Below are 13,890 nucleotides of genomic sequence, written 5' to 3'. Positions count from 1 at the left end.
GTCCCTAAGGACCCCAAAGCGCTTTACATATCCAGTCATCCACCCATTCACACACTGGTGATGGCAAGCTACATTGTAGCCACAGCCACCCTGGGGCGCACTGACAGAGGCGAGGCTGCCGGACACTGGCGCCACCGGGCCCTCTGACCACCACCAGTAGGCAACGGGTGAAGTGTCTTGCCCAAGGACACAATGACCGAGACTGTCCAAGCTGGGGCTCAAACCGGCAACCTTCCGATTACAAGGCGAACTCCCAACTCTTGAGCCACGTTCGCCCATCAACATCATAATAAGTGTTGCTTTCCTCATTGGGACTTCAAGCAGGACAATAATAAATGGATTTCCTGAACTAAGCTTCCTGCTTTGATGAAAGATAAACACGAAGTTGGATTTGATGTTAAGGAGACTCTGAATGGGCCTTAGGATCTATAATTGTCCTCAGTTTCTTTCAGACAGTCAAATTGTCTTTGTAATGAATATTATACATCTATACTTTGCTGCATCAGCTCACCGATGAGATAGACAGCTGACTTTAAACACACATCCAGTTTGGACAGGTGGCTTACCTGCTGCTTCTAGGCAGGGAGCAACCAGGATACCCAGATGTATCAACTAGAGTCATCTGGGCTGAGCCTTGAAATTACTGAATGAATGTTTTTGATCCTAGCAATTCTATTTATCCCAAGCAGAAACACATATGTATAAAAGAAAATAATACCCCATCATTATTATTGTAGCTGTGGCCTGTGAAGACCATCAATGTTAAAGTCACGGCAGCTTTGTTTGACAGTGTGTAGAACAAACCTGATGACACCTACTCCCAGAAAGCTGCAAGTGAACCAAACACTTCCAATGTCTGAGGTTTTTTTTTTCCAAAGCTGGTGAGAAGCCCCAAAACAGCTGAAACCTTGTGTGCTGATCACAACAACCACAGCAGTGTTTTCTGACTAGATTTTAGACTTTGAAAGAGGAGTGAAAGGAGCCATCTATGTCCACTGTGAGCGACCATCTTTGAACAGAGGCGGTGGTTTACGACACCAACTCTCTGCCATCTATAATCCAGTTTTGAGTTCCCTCCCCAGACGCCTTAATGCCCACCCACATCCTGGGCCATCTGACCTCAGGAATTCGCATGATAAGGTGCGGCCAGGTTTCACAATGAACTCACCCGAAACTCTGGCTGATTGGGACCCACACCCAGTTTTACACCTTGGCTCAGGCGATTAGAGGATCATCAGGGGGTCCTTTTGTCCCTCTGTGGGGGGGTACTCCCACTAGGTTTATATCTGGGACTCTCCACCATTTGACCTTAGAACTGAAGAAGCTTCTCGGGTGAGAGGTGAAACGTCTTCAAGTAACTTAAAGAAGTTCAGACGCTTTTCTTTGCAAGCTCCTTTGACTACGATGACCTGGATGACTGAGAACCTTCACAGACATAGATTTTAGACATGAGTCTGAATTACTAAATTACTGAGCAGCTGAAACAGCCGCATGTATGCAATCAGAGGGAGGAAAAAGTATTTGCTGAAACACACTTTCTTCTCCCCAGAGTGTGCTATGAGCATTAAAGTCTCTACATCCTCTGCGCATCAGAGGGTCCTGCAACGTAATTAATATGCATAATTTTTGTAGACATTTCCCTTGTTGCCAGGTTTCAAAAATGTTTGTTTTGATTTTTGTGAATGAATTGCTTTCATGACTTATCCAGTGATGCTACTGACCAGCCATTCGGTGGCATGCAGTCTGACAATGTCACATTTCAGTACCTTCTCGGTCTTAAAAAAAAAAAAAAAAAAAAAAGTACCTCGCACCAGGTATGTGGAGGGGCATGGTCTGAGGCACACCTGTGAGGGAGGCAGACGCACTTGGACGGACGTCCACAATAATGCCTCACCACCATAAAAAGTCTGAATTAGGTCCTGGGGTGGTTGTTGGTATGTGCCCGGCCGTGAGATGCAGAGCTATAGCCGAGTTTTGTGTAACAGCGACTGCAGTTACTGAAAGTATGCTCAAAAGCAGGAGTATGTGGACGGGTCTGTTGTGGATCTTTCACAAGGTACAAGAACCTAATGGAAAACTGTGAAAATTGTGGCGACTGTGCAGAGTCAATCCAACTAGGTAATTGACAAGGGGCTATTAGCGTCAAAATGATTCGGTCTCAGTATTTCATTCTGATGAATCAAATGTGTCAGGGTTTAAGTCAAAGCAATCGAACTAAACTCATGTGATTAAACTGTAAGCTGTTTGAACCTTTTCATCTTTCAGTGAAAACTAGATGGCGTCCCAGGTCTCAGTATGGCCGTCTGTCAAAAAAGCTGAATAAATTCAATTCAAATATAGATCTTTGAATTCATACATAGTGTAAAATGAATCGTCAACACAAAAGTAAGTAAGACCCACTACAGGAATGTTTAGTCAGATCTGGGACTGTACCCTTCAAACCACTCTGTTCTGCTGTTGCTGCAATAGAGACCGCTATAAACTGGTATTTTCAAAAAGCTTGGATTCAAAATCAAACAGCAACATATGATAGAGATTAATGAAATCGTCAAAAACAGGAATTACATCAAATATCACTTGGTAAACTCAGTGATCTGTACAGGCAGAAGGTAGCTTAAAAGGCTCTTTAGAGAGGAAACTTTCCTTTATGGGAAAAAAAACGTCTGTCATCAATTCCTCTTCATTTTTGATGCAATGTTTTATTACAACCCCCCCACCCCCAAAAAACCTAATGTCTATCACCAAATTACACCAGATTCACCACCAGAACTTTGAACTTTGTATCAAACTTGAAAACTATCACAAACTAAACAGATACACAACTTATCCAATTCTATACAGGCATATTTATATATTTATATAAATATTATAATAAAGCCGTTACCTACATAGTGTACCAAATTCTACCTTGATATGTCTTTGAGAAAAAGGCAAGACTAGTTTCAATAAGTTAATGCAGTCTTTGCAATGTATTAGATATGTTATTATAATGCATGCCACTTAATACAAACATATTATGGTCAAAACCCCATTAAAAATTACTTAGCCAATACTTTCCCCTTATGTCTGAAACATTTTCAAAAATGATTGAAACAGTAAGAGCACGTGGACAGTGTGGAAAAATCACACTAAGAAAGAGAAATCAAACATTTTCACGAGCTCAGACTTGTTGAAAATGCAGAGGAGCTGGTTGTAAACTAAGCTTCAGGAACAAACATTGTACTAATATTCACTGTAAAGCTTTGAGTTGATAAAGACAGAAAAACAACATAATCGTAGCTTCCATCTTTAAAGGACTGAAGAGGAAAAAGTTTACAAGGAATCATTTAGAACAGTTTAAAACATCAACTGATTGAATCCGTGAATCTGAAAACATGTTTCTGAGTAAAAGAGACAGACATGTACAGACTGAACTATCTGTTCAACAGTCAGAGTGTTTCTCTAACAGGGGGACACTCTTTACACTCAACTTGGCAAAAAGACACTGAAGCACCAGGCCAAACATAAAAACCAGGATAAAGAGGTTCAGTGAATGTGGTGTTGAAGGTGTGGAGGTGGATCAGAGTGTGAGAGGAGACTATGTAGTAGGACAGAGTGCCAGCAGGCCAGTCCACATACACTGCTACTCTGTTAGAGACGGAAGGGGAGGAGGAGATGGACTTTGATTTGTTATTATGCCAGATATGACGAGGACCATCATCAGAGCACCTCAGACTCCAGGACTGCTCATTAAATCCAAACAAACAATCTGTACTGTCTCCTTTCCTTCCAATTCCTCTGTAACTCACTGATATATGAACGTTTCCTCTCCAGTCAACCTCCCAGTAATAGCGACCAGTCAAACCATTTTTACACAGCAACTCTGGGCGGATATCAAATCTGTCTGGATGATCCGGATATGAATGAACTTTGTCCACACCTGTCACCTTCCTGTTGTTTTCAGACAGTTGGAGTTTTCTGTTTACGGTGTTTGTGTCGATTATGAGTTGACAGGAATCTGATGGAGAGAACAAACACAATCCAGCTGCAGTTATTGATCCATCATCTGTTTATTGATTGACACTTTCATGATGACTTCTGACATCAGAGATGTGAATGAGTGATGTGACAGTTTGAAGAGGTTGAATGTGTACTGCTTTGTTTTCATGAATCACATTAAAAAGACACTTACACTTCCTCAGACCTGGTGTCAACCATTGGACTCCAGCAGGCTCCACCCTGAAAGGAGGAGGGAGGTCAGTCCAGCACAGTCTCTTTCAGCATGGACACATGGACATTACATCACTCTCATCCACGTACTGTTAGACACTGATAGAGGAACAGTCCAATATTTTCACAAATACACTTCAATCCATACCTGGATCAAATTCCTGATGATTTGGACTGATCCTGAATCTTTCAGTGCACCACTGTATTGAATGAAATATGACTGATTCAGACTGTGACCTTCATTATCTTTATATTCCCCTTCTGTTTAGCTGGAAAGGACACCTCCCTGCTCTGATTCATAAACTTTAATCTGATTTAATTTATAGTGTTTAACAGGCCTTTTACAGTTGAGTAACAACGGTCACTACAATGTGTCTGGAAAATACATTCCAATCAAAACGTTAAGACCACTTGAAAAATGGGAAAAAAAGTCTTATTTTGCATGGTTGGATCTCAAGGTTCCAAGCAGAGCTTCAACATAAACATACAACAAGAAGAAATGGGAGTGAAACAAAACAATTTTTGCATGCAATTTATTGAAAGAAAAAAAACCCTGAAATAAGCTGATTTATAGCTGATCAAAAGTTTAGGACCACACCTCCAAAAACCCGTACCCCCCAAAAAGAAATCAAAGTTCCAAACTTGAACTCTGTAATGAGTAGCTCTACTGTTATTGTTGATCACTTCAAAAATTTATTGCGGCATGCTTGAGTTTCCATAAGGTGAGTGGGAACACTTCTTCCAGTGGTGAAGAAGGCCGCACAAAGGGCATCTACTGCCTGGAACTGTTGTCCTTTTTTTTTTTTTTTTTTTTAAATAAACTTCCCTTGCCATCCATCTCGAAAGGTTTTCAGTTGGATTTAGATCAGGGGAATACACAGGGTAGTCCAAAAGAGTGATGCTATTCTTCTGGAAGAAGAACCTTCTCCTGCAGGCATTGTGTACTGTAGCGTTGTCCTGTTGAAAAACCCAGTCGTTAACACACAGACGAGGGCCGTCAGTCACGAGGAATGCTCTCTGCAACATCTGGACATAGCCAGCGGCTGTTTGATGCCCCTGCACCTCCTGAAGCTCCATTGTTTCACTCAAGAAAAAAAAAAAAGCACCTCAGACCATTGGCGCTCCCTCCACTATGGCATGTAGAAAACATCTCAGGTGGGATCTGTTAATCATGCCAGTTACGTTGGAAACCATCAGGTCAAGATAAATTTTTTTCTCATCAGAGAATAAAACTTTTTTCCACCTTTTAATGTCCCATGTTTAGTGCCCGCTTACAAAGTCGAAAGGGTCAGTTCTGGAAACGAGGCCTTTGAATAGGGGTGGGCGGTGTAAACGGTATACGGTTGAAACAATATAAATTTGGGCAACGGTAGAGATTTTGACTATACCGCTCTACCGCGATAGAGCATGTTGATGGCGTCATCAAGCTGCGCCTGTTTTGCTCGAAAGCAATGTAGCGGCTACAAACAACATCATCTGCAAATTATGCCGGGCGACAGTAATCGCAAAGAGACGAAGCACTTTTGGAAAATGAGGAAAGCCGAAACCTAAGCTTCGTCCACTTTCCTACCATTGATTCATTAATGCTGAATTCTCTCGCAGCTGCTCTATTCCCGTGTTGGTGCAGTATATTAATGACTAACCTCGTATTGTGGCTGGATTATCTCAGCTGTTCTCCCGACTGAAGTTTGGTCCGTTTACAGCATCCTGCTATGTGATTGCCCCTAACCACCAGAAACTCTCACTTTAACTTTCATCGAGTGGAAAAAAGTTAGAGCTCATCCTCCAGCTTCACTGTGCTAATGTAATGCTAACATAGCTGTGTAGCTAGCGATCACGTAGCATCATTATATACCAGCTAGCCCAACTTCAGTAACCCTACAAACGTCACTACTGTTTAGTTTTCTGTCTTCATTTATGTTGAAAGTGATAGCAGAGCTGTACGTTTGAATTTTTCAGAAATCTCTCAGTCAGAACATGCAATATCATGTTTAGGTGGAAGCTAGCGAGCTAACTTTCTGCTAACTTCTAACTCTGTCAAATGTAATAAATTCTGTTTTCATGTATGCCTGGATGTTAAACTTAATCGTTACACCTGGTAAAGCAGCAACGCTGATTATTTTATTAAAGATGAAAGAATTTAGACAGTTTTTGACTCTCAGTGATGCTGCAGTGTTTGTTTCACTTTGGGACCTGAAGCAGATGGAGTTTTTCCTGACTACGGTAGCCGTAAATTTTTTCCCCCACTCTGTCTGAAATTTTGTGGGGAGCCACCTGTTCATAGTCAGTTTCTAGTGAAATGATGTTCTTTCCACTTCTGGATTTATGGCCCCAACAGTGCTCCAGCATTTTAGAAATTCTTCTGTAACCAATGCCATCAGTATACTTTCCAACAATAAGATTGTAAAGGTCTTGAGAGAGGTTTTACCCATCATGAAATGTTTCTTTTGTGACACCTTAGTAATGAGATGCCATTTTATAGGCCATTAGTTGGGACTGAACCAGATGATATTAATTTGCATAAAGTGGTAGGACTGCTTTGTTATTATTGATAAATTTAGATTTCAGCTGGTGTCGTAAATTTGCATGTCTTTTTGCACCTTCCTTTCTTCATGCGTTTCATACTTTTTCTTACCCTCTGTAATTTCTCTTATTACATTTCGTCCATATTTACTGGCCTGTAAATAGACATGAAGTCCTAGCCTGATGAGGTAGCTCTTCTGTGTTGTACCATTCATTTAGCCAGAGCAGTTCCATATTTTAATATTTATTTAATTTTGAACTTTGAACGTGTTCAGTTGTTTGTGTAGGTGTATATTAGTATTTACATCATGATTATTAACTCACTGATTACAGATTAAATGACTTGCTAATGTGGAAATCATATCCACCAGAAGAGGCTTATTTTTGTTTGAGCTCTGAGTTTACATAATGCCTAGTATGTACAGAAAACAAAATTACATGGAAGGTGGTTTGACTGCAGTGAACTGCTGGTCTAGATCTTTCTGCTCCCAGTGAAAATTCTTTAATTTCACTCCATGGATTAAAATAACATTAAAAATATTTTAAATTAAAATTAAACTGTTTCCCCACAATGGAACCAGAGGAGGAACCACAGTGAGACAGTAAATAAAGCAAACATAAACCTTCTCAATCATCATGTTTTGATGAGAACAAAAAGTGGGATAACTGTACATAATAATTTAAAAAAATCCTTAGCAGCACCAAAAGTTCTGACTGTGCTAATACTAAGCTTACATACTAAGCTAAGCTTAAAATGTGCCAAGAATGCAGGTAAAGCTGCTATTAATACTAATCATTAACTATATTAAAAGAAGGAAAACTATACAAATGTAACTACATTAAGATCTGTGTAGTATGAAAACTATTGTAGATAGATCTGTGTAAATAAATTAATTTACACAGATCTATCACCCTTTCAAACTGCTCATGAAGCACGTCATGACCTATTTGAAATCTGCATATATCATGTGGCGATGGCGCATTCTGAACCCCTATTTTTCTCTTACTTCTAAAAGGCTCTGGAATTAACAAAAGACAAATACAAATGCTTGAATTTGTTCAAGGAAGCAGGTAGGAACATTTCAACTCATCTATGAAAGTGAAGAATGACAGCTGATTAAAGGACCAGTCATTGCTCTACAGGGTGGGCCATTTATATGGATACACCGTAATAAAATGGGAATGGTTGGTGATATTAAAGTCCTGTTTGTGGCACATTAGTATATATGAGGGGGCAAACTCCTCAAGATGGGTGGTGACTATTTAGAAGTCGGCCATCTTGGATACAACTTTTTTTTTTTTTTTAGGAAGAGGGCTATGTGACACATCAAACTTATTGGTAATGTCACAAGAAAAGCAATGGTGTGATTGGTTTCAACATAACTTTATTCTTTCATAAGTTATTTACAACTTTCTCTTTGTTCACAGCCATTGACATGTCGAAGAGGTTAACACGTGAGGACCGGATCGAAATTGTGTTGATATCTGGTGAACGCAGTAACCGGGTCACTGCAGCAGATTTCAATGCAAGACACCCTACGAGACCACCCATCTCCCATGCTACAGTTAGCAAACTGCTTGCTAAGTTTCATGAAACTGGTTCAGTGTTGGATTTGCCAAAATGTGGACGCAAGAAAACTGTCACTAATGAAGAAACATCAGTGGCTGTCCTAGCTTCATTTAGCAAGAACCCACAGCACTCGCCGCATGTCACTGGAGAGTAGCATTAGTCGAACATCCCTTTGGCGGATATTAGCTAATCACAAATGGCACCCTTACCAACTCCAGCTACTGCAGCATCTCAACGAAGATGACCCAGATTGGCGCACAGAATTTGCAGAATGGGCAAAACAAAAATTGGAACAGGACCCTCAGTTCACGCAGAAGATTTTGTTCAGTGATGAGGCAAACTTTTATGTGAATGGTGAAGTTAACAAACAAAACCACCGCTATTGGTCCGACACTAACCCACATTGGATGGATCCCTCCAAGACTGTTGGAACAACAAAAGTGATGGTTTGGTGTAATATATGGGGTACAACGATAGTGGGTCCATTCTTCATCAATGGAAACCTCAAGGCCACTGGATATTTGAAATTGCTACATGATGACGTGTTACCCTCTCACTGAAGCTGGCATGTTTCTTGAGTTTTTCCAGCAAGATGGTGCACCACCACATTATGGGTGCCAAGTCAGAGCATTCCTAGATGAACAGTTTTCTGGAAAGTGGATTGGTCGTTGTGGGCTAGTTGAATGGCCCCCAAGGTCTCCCGATCTGACCCCCTTAGACTTTTATCTTTGGGGTCATCTGAAGGCAATTGTCTATGGTGTGAAGATACGAGATGTGCAGCACCTGAAACTACGGATACTGGATGCCTGTGCTGGCATTTCTCCTGCGGTGTTGCTATCAGTGTGTAAAGAGTGGGAGAAGAGGGTTGCATTGACAATCCAACACAATGGGCAGCACACTGAACACATTTTATAAGTGGTCAGAAACTTGTAAATAACTCGTGAAATAATAAAGTTACGTTGAAACCAAGCACACCATTGTATTTCTTGTGACATATTGTCACATGGCCCTCTTCCTATTGAAAAAACAAAAGTTGTATCCAAGATGGCCGACTTCTAAATGGCCACCATGGTCACCACCCATCTTGAGGAGTTTGCCCCCTCACATATACTAATGTGCCACAAACAGGACTTTAATATCACCAACCATTCCCATTTTATTACGGTGTATCCATATAAATGGCCCACCCTGTATATAATGTCATTGCTCTAACTAGAAAAACACCGGCAATGCTTAAAAACAGATAAATGATGACGGTCAGCAGACTTCCAAGATAATCAACATGTCATGGACATAACTGTGAAGTAGTTTGGGTCATTTGGGGGTGATTTTCTTCCCTACTAGTGGTGAGAAGACAAACTGCATGATGCCTTTAAAAGATTTAGGCTTTACATTAATGTGTATGAATTGGGTCCTGTTCCAGAAACAGGTTCAGTGAAAACTCACTCATTTTCTTTCGGACTCCTCCAGCTGTTTGACTCTTGCATTCATTTTTTCATTTGTAAAGTCTGTATCAAAGCTGTGTGTCTGTGATTGTTCATGTCACATCTACAAAAAATGTTTCCAGATCTTCCTCCTCTATCAGACATTCTCTCCATACCTGAGAGTGTCCAGTCTCCAGCGTGGATCCTTCAGCCCACTCGACAGCAGCTTCATTCCTGAGTCTCCTGGATGGTTGTAGCTCAGGTCGAGCTCTCTCAGATGGGAGGGGTTGGAGCTGAGAGCTGAAGCTAGTGAAGTACAGCCTTCCTCTGTGATCAGACAGCCTGACACACTACAGACACACAAAGCAGCAAAACGTCTGTAAACACTTCACTGAATAATAACAATTATTATTATTATTATTATTATAACAACAATTATACTTTAATTACTGTTTTTTTAATACAATAACACGTAGGCTGTGTTGTTAGCCATTAAGGACAAAAAGCAAGGGAATGCTAAGGCAAGGATTAAATGGTGAAGAAAGAATGTTGGAAAGGATTCAGGGGAGGAAATGAGTCAGGCTATGGGTGGTAGGAAAGAGTTACAAGATAACTATAAAAGCACAGCTGATGCTGTGAAGGAAACTCAGAAGAAGGTGGCTGGCGTATCCTCTGGACAGAAGAAATAAGACAAGAAGGCTTTATAATTGGGATGGACCGATCTGATATACAGTATCAGTATCGGTCCGATACTGACCTAAATTATTGGATCGGGGGTCATGGCGTCCACCTGAACGGTAGTGAGACTTCGAGCTCCGACCTCAACGTCCTTTAAGTACGCCTAAACAGCGGTTAAAAGCCAACCTCTTAGCGGCTGCCTCACCGACCTAAGCTTCTGCTTTGATCTAAACAGCCAGGATGCCGACTAAATATAGGTCCAAGCCTAAAACAGCCGGAAAGGATGGATCAGACGACGATCCTAGCAACGAACCTGAAACCGAGAAAATGGAAGGAGCTAGTGCTAGCTCCCAACAGACCGAGGCGAGTGTTTTGGCCGCAATTCAGTCGCTGAAAATTCACTTCACTGCTCAACTGCAAGAAGTTTTAACATCAAACCAAGAAATAAAAGACGTAATTGGAGTGTTTTCAGAGAGGCTCACCTCAGCAGAAACTCGCATCAGTAAAGTTGAAGACGATGTCTCTTCTCTCACAAGTAAAGAGGCTTCCCTTCATAAGAAACTTCAGGAACTCCAGCTAAAGGTGGATGACCTCGAAAATAGAAGCCGAAGATCCAATCTGAGACTCTTTGGATTACCCGAGAATACTGAACAAGGAGAAATTACAATATTCTTGCAAACATGGTTAATGGATGTTTTGGGACGGGACGCGCTCCCATCCCCACCTATCATTGAACGAGCACACAGGCTACAAGGCCGAAACACTCCAACTGGCCCACCTCGTGTGATCATCATGAAATTCTTGAATTATCAAGACAAGATGAGGGTGATGAGAGCGGCACGTCTGAAGGGAAAAATAACGCACAACAGATATCACGTTATGTTTTTCCCTGATCTGTCAACGGAGGTCCAGAAACAGCGAAAACAATACAACCAGGTAAAACAACAACTCCGTGAAATGCACATAAACTTCGGACTGATCTTTCCAGCAAAAATGAGGATTTTCCAACATGACAACAGGCTCCTTTTCCACACACCAGCGGAGGTGGAAGATTTCATACGAAAAGTCCGGCAACAAAACGAGGGATAAACTTCACGCCCACTCAGAAACGCTACCATATCAAATACGTGTAACTCTGATGAACAATTCCAAATTGGACATACAATGGCTGCTGGTGTACAGGTATGATATAGATGGCCTTAGATATATTATGTTTAAATCTTTTCATTCATTTACATTGTGTGGCCACTTCTTTAGTTAATATGGTCGGACCTAAGTTTGAAGCTTCAATCATGAGGACGCTTCATCAGCTCCTTTACATGGATCTGATGCATACCCAAGCCGCAATGACTTTGGGGGGGAAGGTTTTGAGACCTACACCCATGGGAGGTCTCTGGGTTGTTGTTTTTTTTTTTTTTTTTGTTTATAAGAGATTGTTTTTAAAGTATAGTGCTCTTGAAATAAGAATTTGTGAGCTTCGACAGGAGAGACGAGATGTAGTCAAACCCAGGTCACTAAGGGCACAAACTGTATGAGTAGTTATTCAAATATTGAACTAATTTCCTGGAATGTAAGAGGCCTTAGGAAATATATTAAACTGAAAAGAGTAATGGATAGAATAAAACAATATCACCCAAAGATAGTTTTTATTCAAGAAACACACTTACTCGCGAGTGAAACTGACCGGATAAGGAGGAGATGGCCAGGTCAGGTTTTCTTTAGCCACTTCTCAACATATGCTAGAGGAGTGGCAACACTCATTCATAAATCAGTGCCCATGTGTATGAAAAAAACCATCTTGGACCCTGCAGGGAGATTCATTATTCTACAATGCTCCGTACTGAACCAAGATTTAATATTAGTTAATGTATATGGCCCCAATATTGACGACCCCAGCTTTTATAATAATCTATTCCTCTCTATTGCAGCCCTCCACGGTGAGATTATTATTGGGGGGGACTTTAATTGTACCCTGGAGCCTAGGCTTGATAGATCATCAGGTTTAGACTCCTCCCACCCAAAATCTAGACAAGCCATACAACACTTTATGTCGGAATTGAATCTTAAAGATACAGTGGGGCAAAAAAGTATTTAGTCAGCCACCGATTGTGCAAGTTCCCCCACCTAAAATGATGACAGAGGTCAGTAATTTGCACCAGAGGTACACTTCAACTGTGAGAGACAGAATGTGAAAAAAAAATCCATGAATCCACATGATAGGATTTGTAAAGAATTTATTCGTAAATCAGGGTGGAAAATAAGTATTTGGTCAATAACAAAAATACAACTCAATACTTTGTAACATAACCTTTGTTGGCAATAACAGAGGTCAAACGTTTACTATAGGTCTTTACCAGGTTTGCACACACAGTAGCTGGTATTTTGGCCCATTCCTCCATGCAGATCTTCTCGAGAGCAGTGATGTTTTGGGGCTGTCGCCGAGCAACACGGACTTTCAACTCCCGCCACAGATTTTCTATGGGGTTGAGGTCTGGAGACTGGCTAGGCCACTCCAGGACTTTCAAATGCTTCTTACGGAGCCACTCCTTTGTTGCCCGGGCGGTGTGTTTTGGATCATTGTCATGTTGGAAGACCCAGCCTCGTTTCATCTTCAAAGTTCTCACTGATGGAAGGAGGTTTTGGCTCAAAATCTCACGATACATGGCCCCATTCATTCTGTCCTTAACACGGATCAGTCGTCCTGTCCCCTTGGCAGAAAAACAGCCCCATAGCATGATGTTTCCACCCCCATGCTTCACAGTAGGTATGGTGTTCTTGGGATGCAACTCAGTATTCTTCTTCCTCCAAACACGACGAGTTGAGTTTATACCAAAAAGTTCTACTTTGGTTTCATCTGACCACATGACATTCTCCCAATCCTCTGCTGTATCATCCATGTGCTCTCTGGCAAACTTCAGACGGGCCTGGACATGCACTGGCTTCAGCAGCGGAACACGTCTGGCACTGCGGGATTTGATTCCCTGCCGTTGTAGTGTGTTACTGATGGTGACCTTTGTTACTTTGGTCCCAGCTCTCTGCAGGTCATTCACCAGGTCCCCCCGTGTGGTTCTGGGATCTTTGCTCACCGTTCTCATGATCATTTTGACCCCACGGGATGAGATCTAGCATGGAGCCCCACATCGAGGGAGATTATCAGTGGTCTTGTATGTCTTCCATTTTCTGATGATTGCTCCCACAGTTGATTTTTTCACACCAAGCTGCTTGCCTATTGTAGATTCACTCTTCCCAGTCTGGTGCAGGTCTACAATACTTTTCCTGGTGTCCTTCGAAAGCTCTTTGGTCTTGGCCATGGCGGAGTTTGGAGTCTGACTGTTTGAGGCTGTGGACAGGTGTCTTTTATACAGATGATGAGTTCAAACAGGTGCCATTCATACAGGTAACGAGTGGGGGACAGAAAAGCTTCTTACAGAAGATGTTACAGGTCTGTGAGAGCCAGAGATTTTCCTTGTTTGAGGTGACCAAATA

At 41.5% G+C, this 13,890-nt stretch overlaps 1 protein-coding gene across 1 annotated transcript in view; it reads right to left on the bottom strand.

Moving 5' to 3' along the window:
• Positions 1–3,365: 3,365 nt before the first annotated feature.
• Positions 3,366–13,890, bottom strand: part of LOC146607783 (NLR family CARD domain-containing protein 3-like) — a 43,334-nt gene continuing 32,809 nt past the window's right edge. Inside the window, exons 8-10 of the mRNA XM_085347374.1 lie at positions 9,903–10,076; positions 4,172–4,218; positions 3,366–3,997 (exon numbers count right to left, since the gene is read on the bottom strand). Of these exons, the coding sequence (XP_085203500.1) occupies positions 3,429–3,997; positions 4,172–4,218; positions 9,903–10,076 (790 nt within the window). The 3' untranslated portion in view covers positions 3,366–3,428. The remainder of the gene's footprint in view (positions 3,998–4,171; positions 4,219–9,902; positions 10,077–13,890) is intronic.

The sequence above is a fragment of the Diplotaxodon limnothrissa genome, linkage group LG23, assembly GCF_057381915.1.
Source record: "Diplotaxodon limnothrissa isolate DT_005_m linkage group LG23, D_limnothrissa_male_GT1.1, whole genome shotgun sequence".
Lineage (NCBI taxonomy): Eukaryota > Metazoa > Chordata > Actinopteri > Cichliformes > Cichlidae > Diplotaxodon > Diplotaxodon limnothrissa.
The sequence above is the reverse complement of the archived record's forward strand: the minus strand, read 5'-3'. Positions and strand labels throughout refer to the sequence as shown.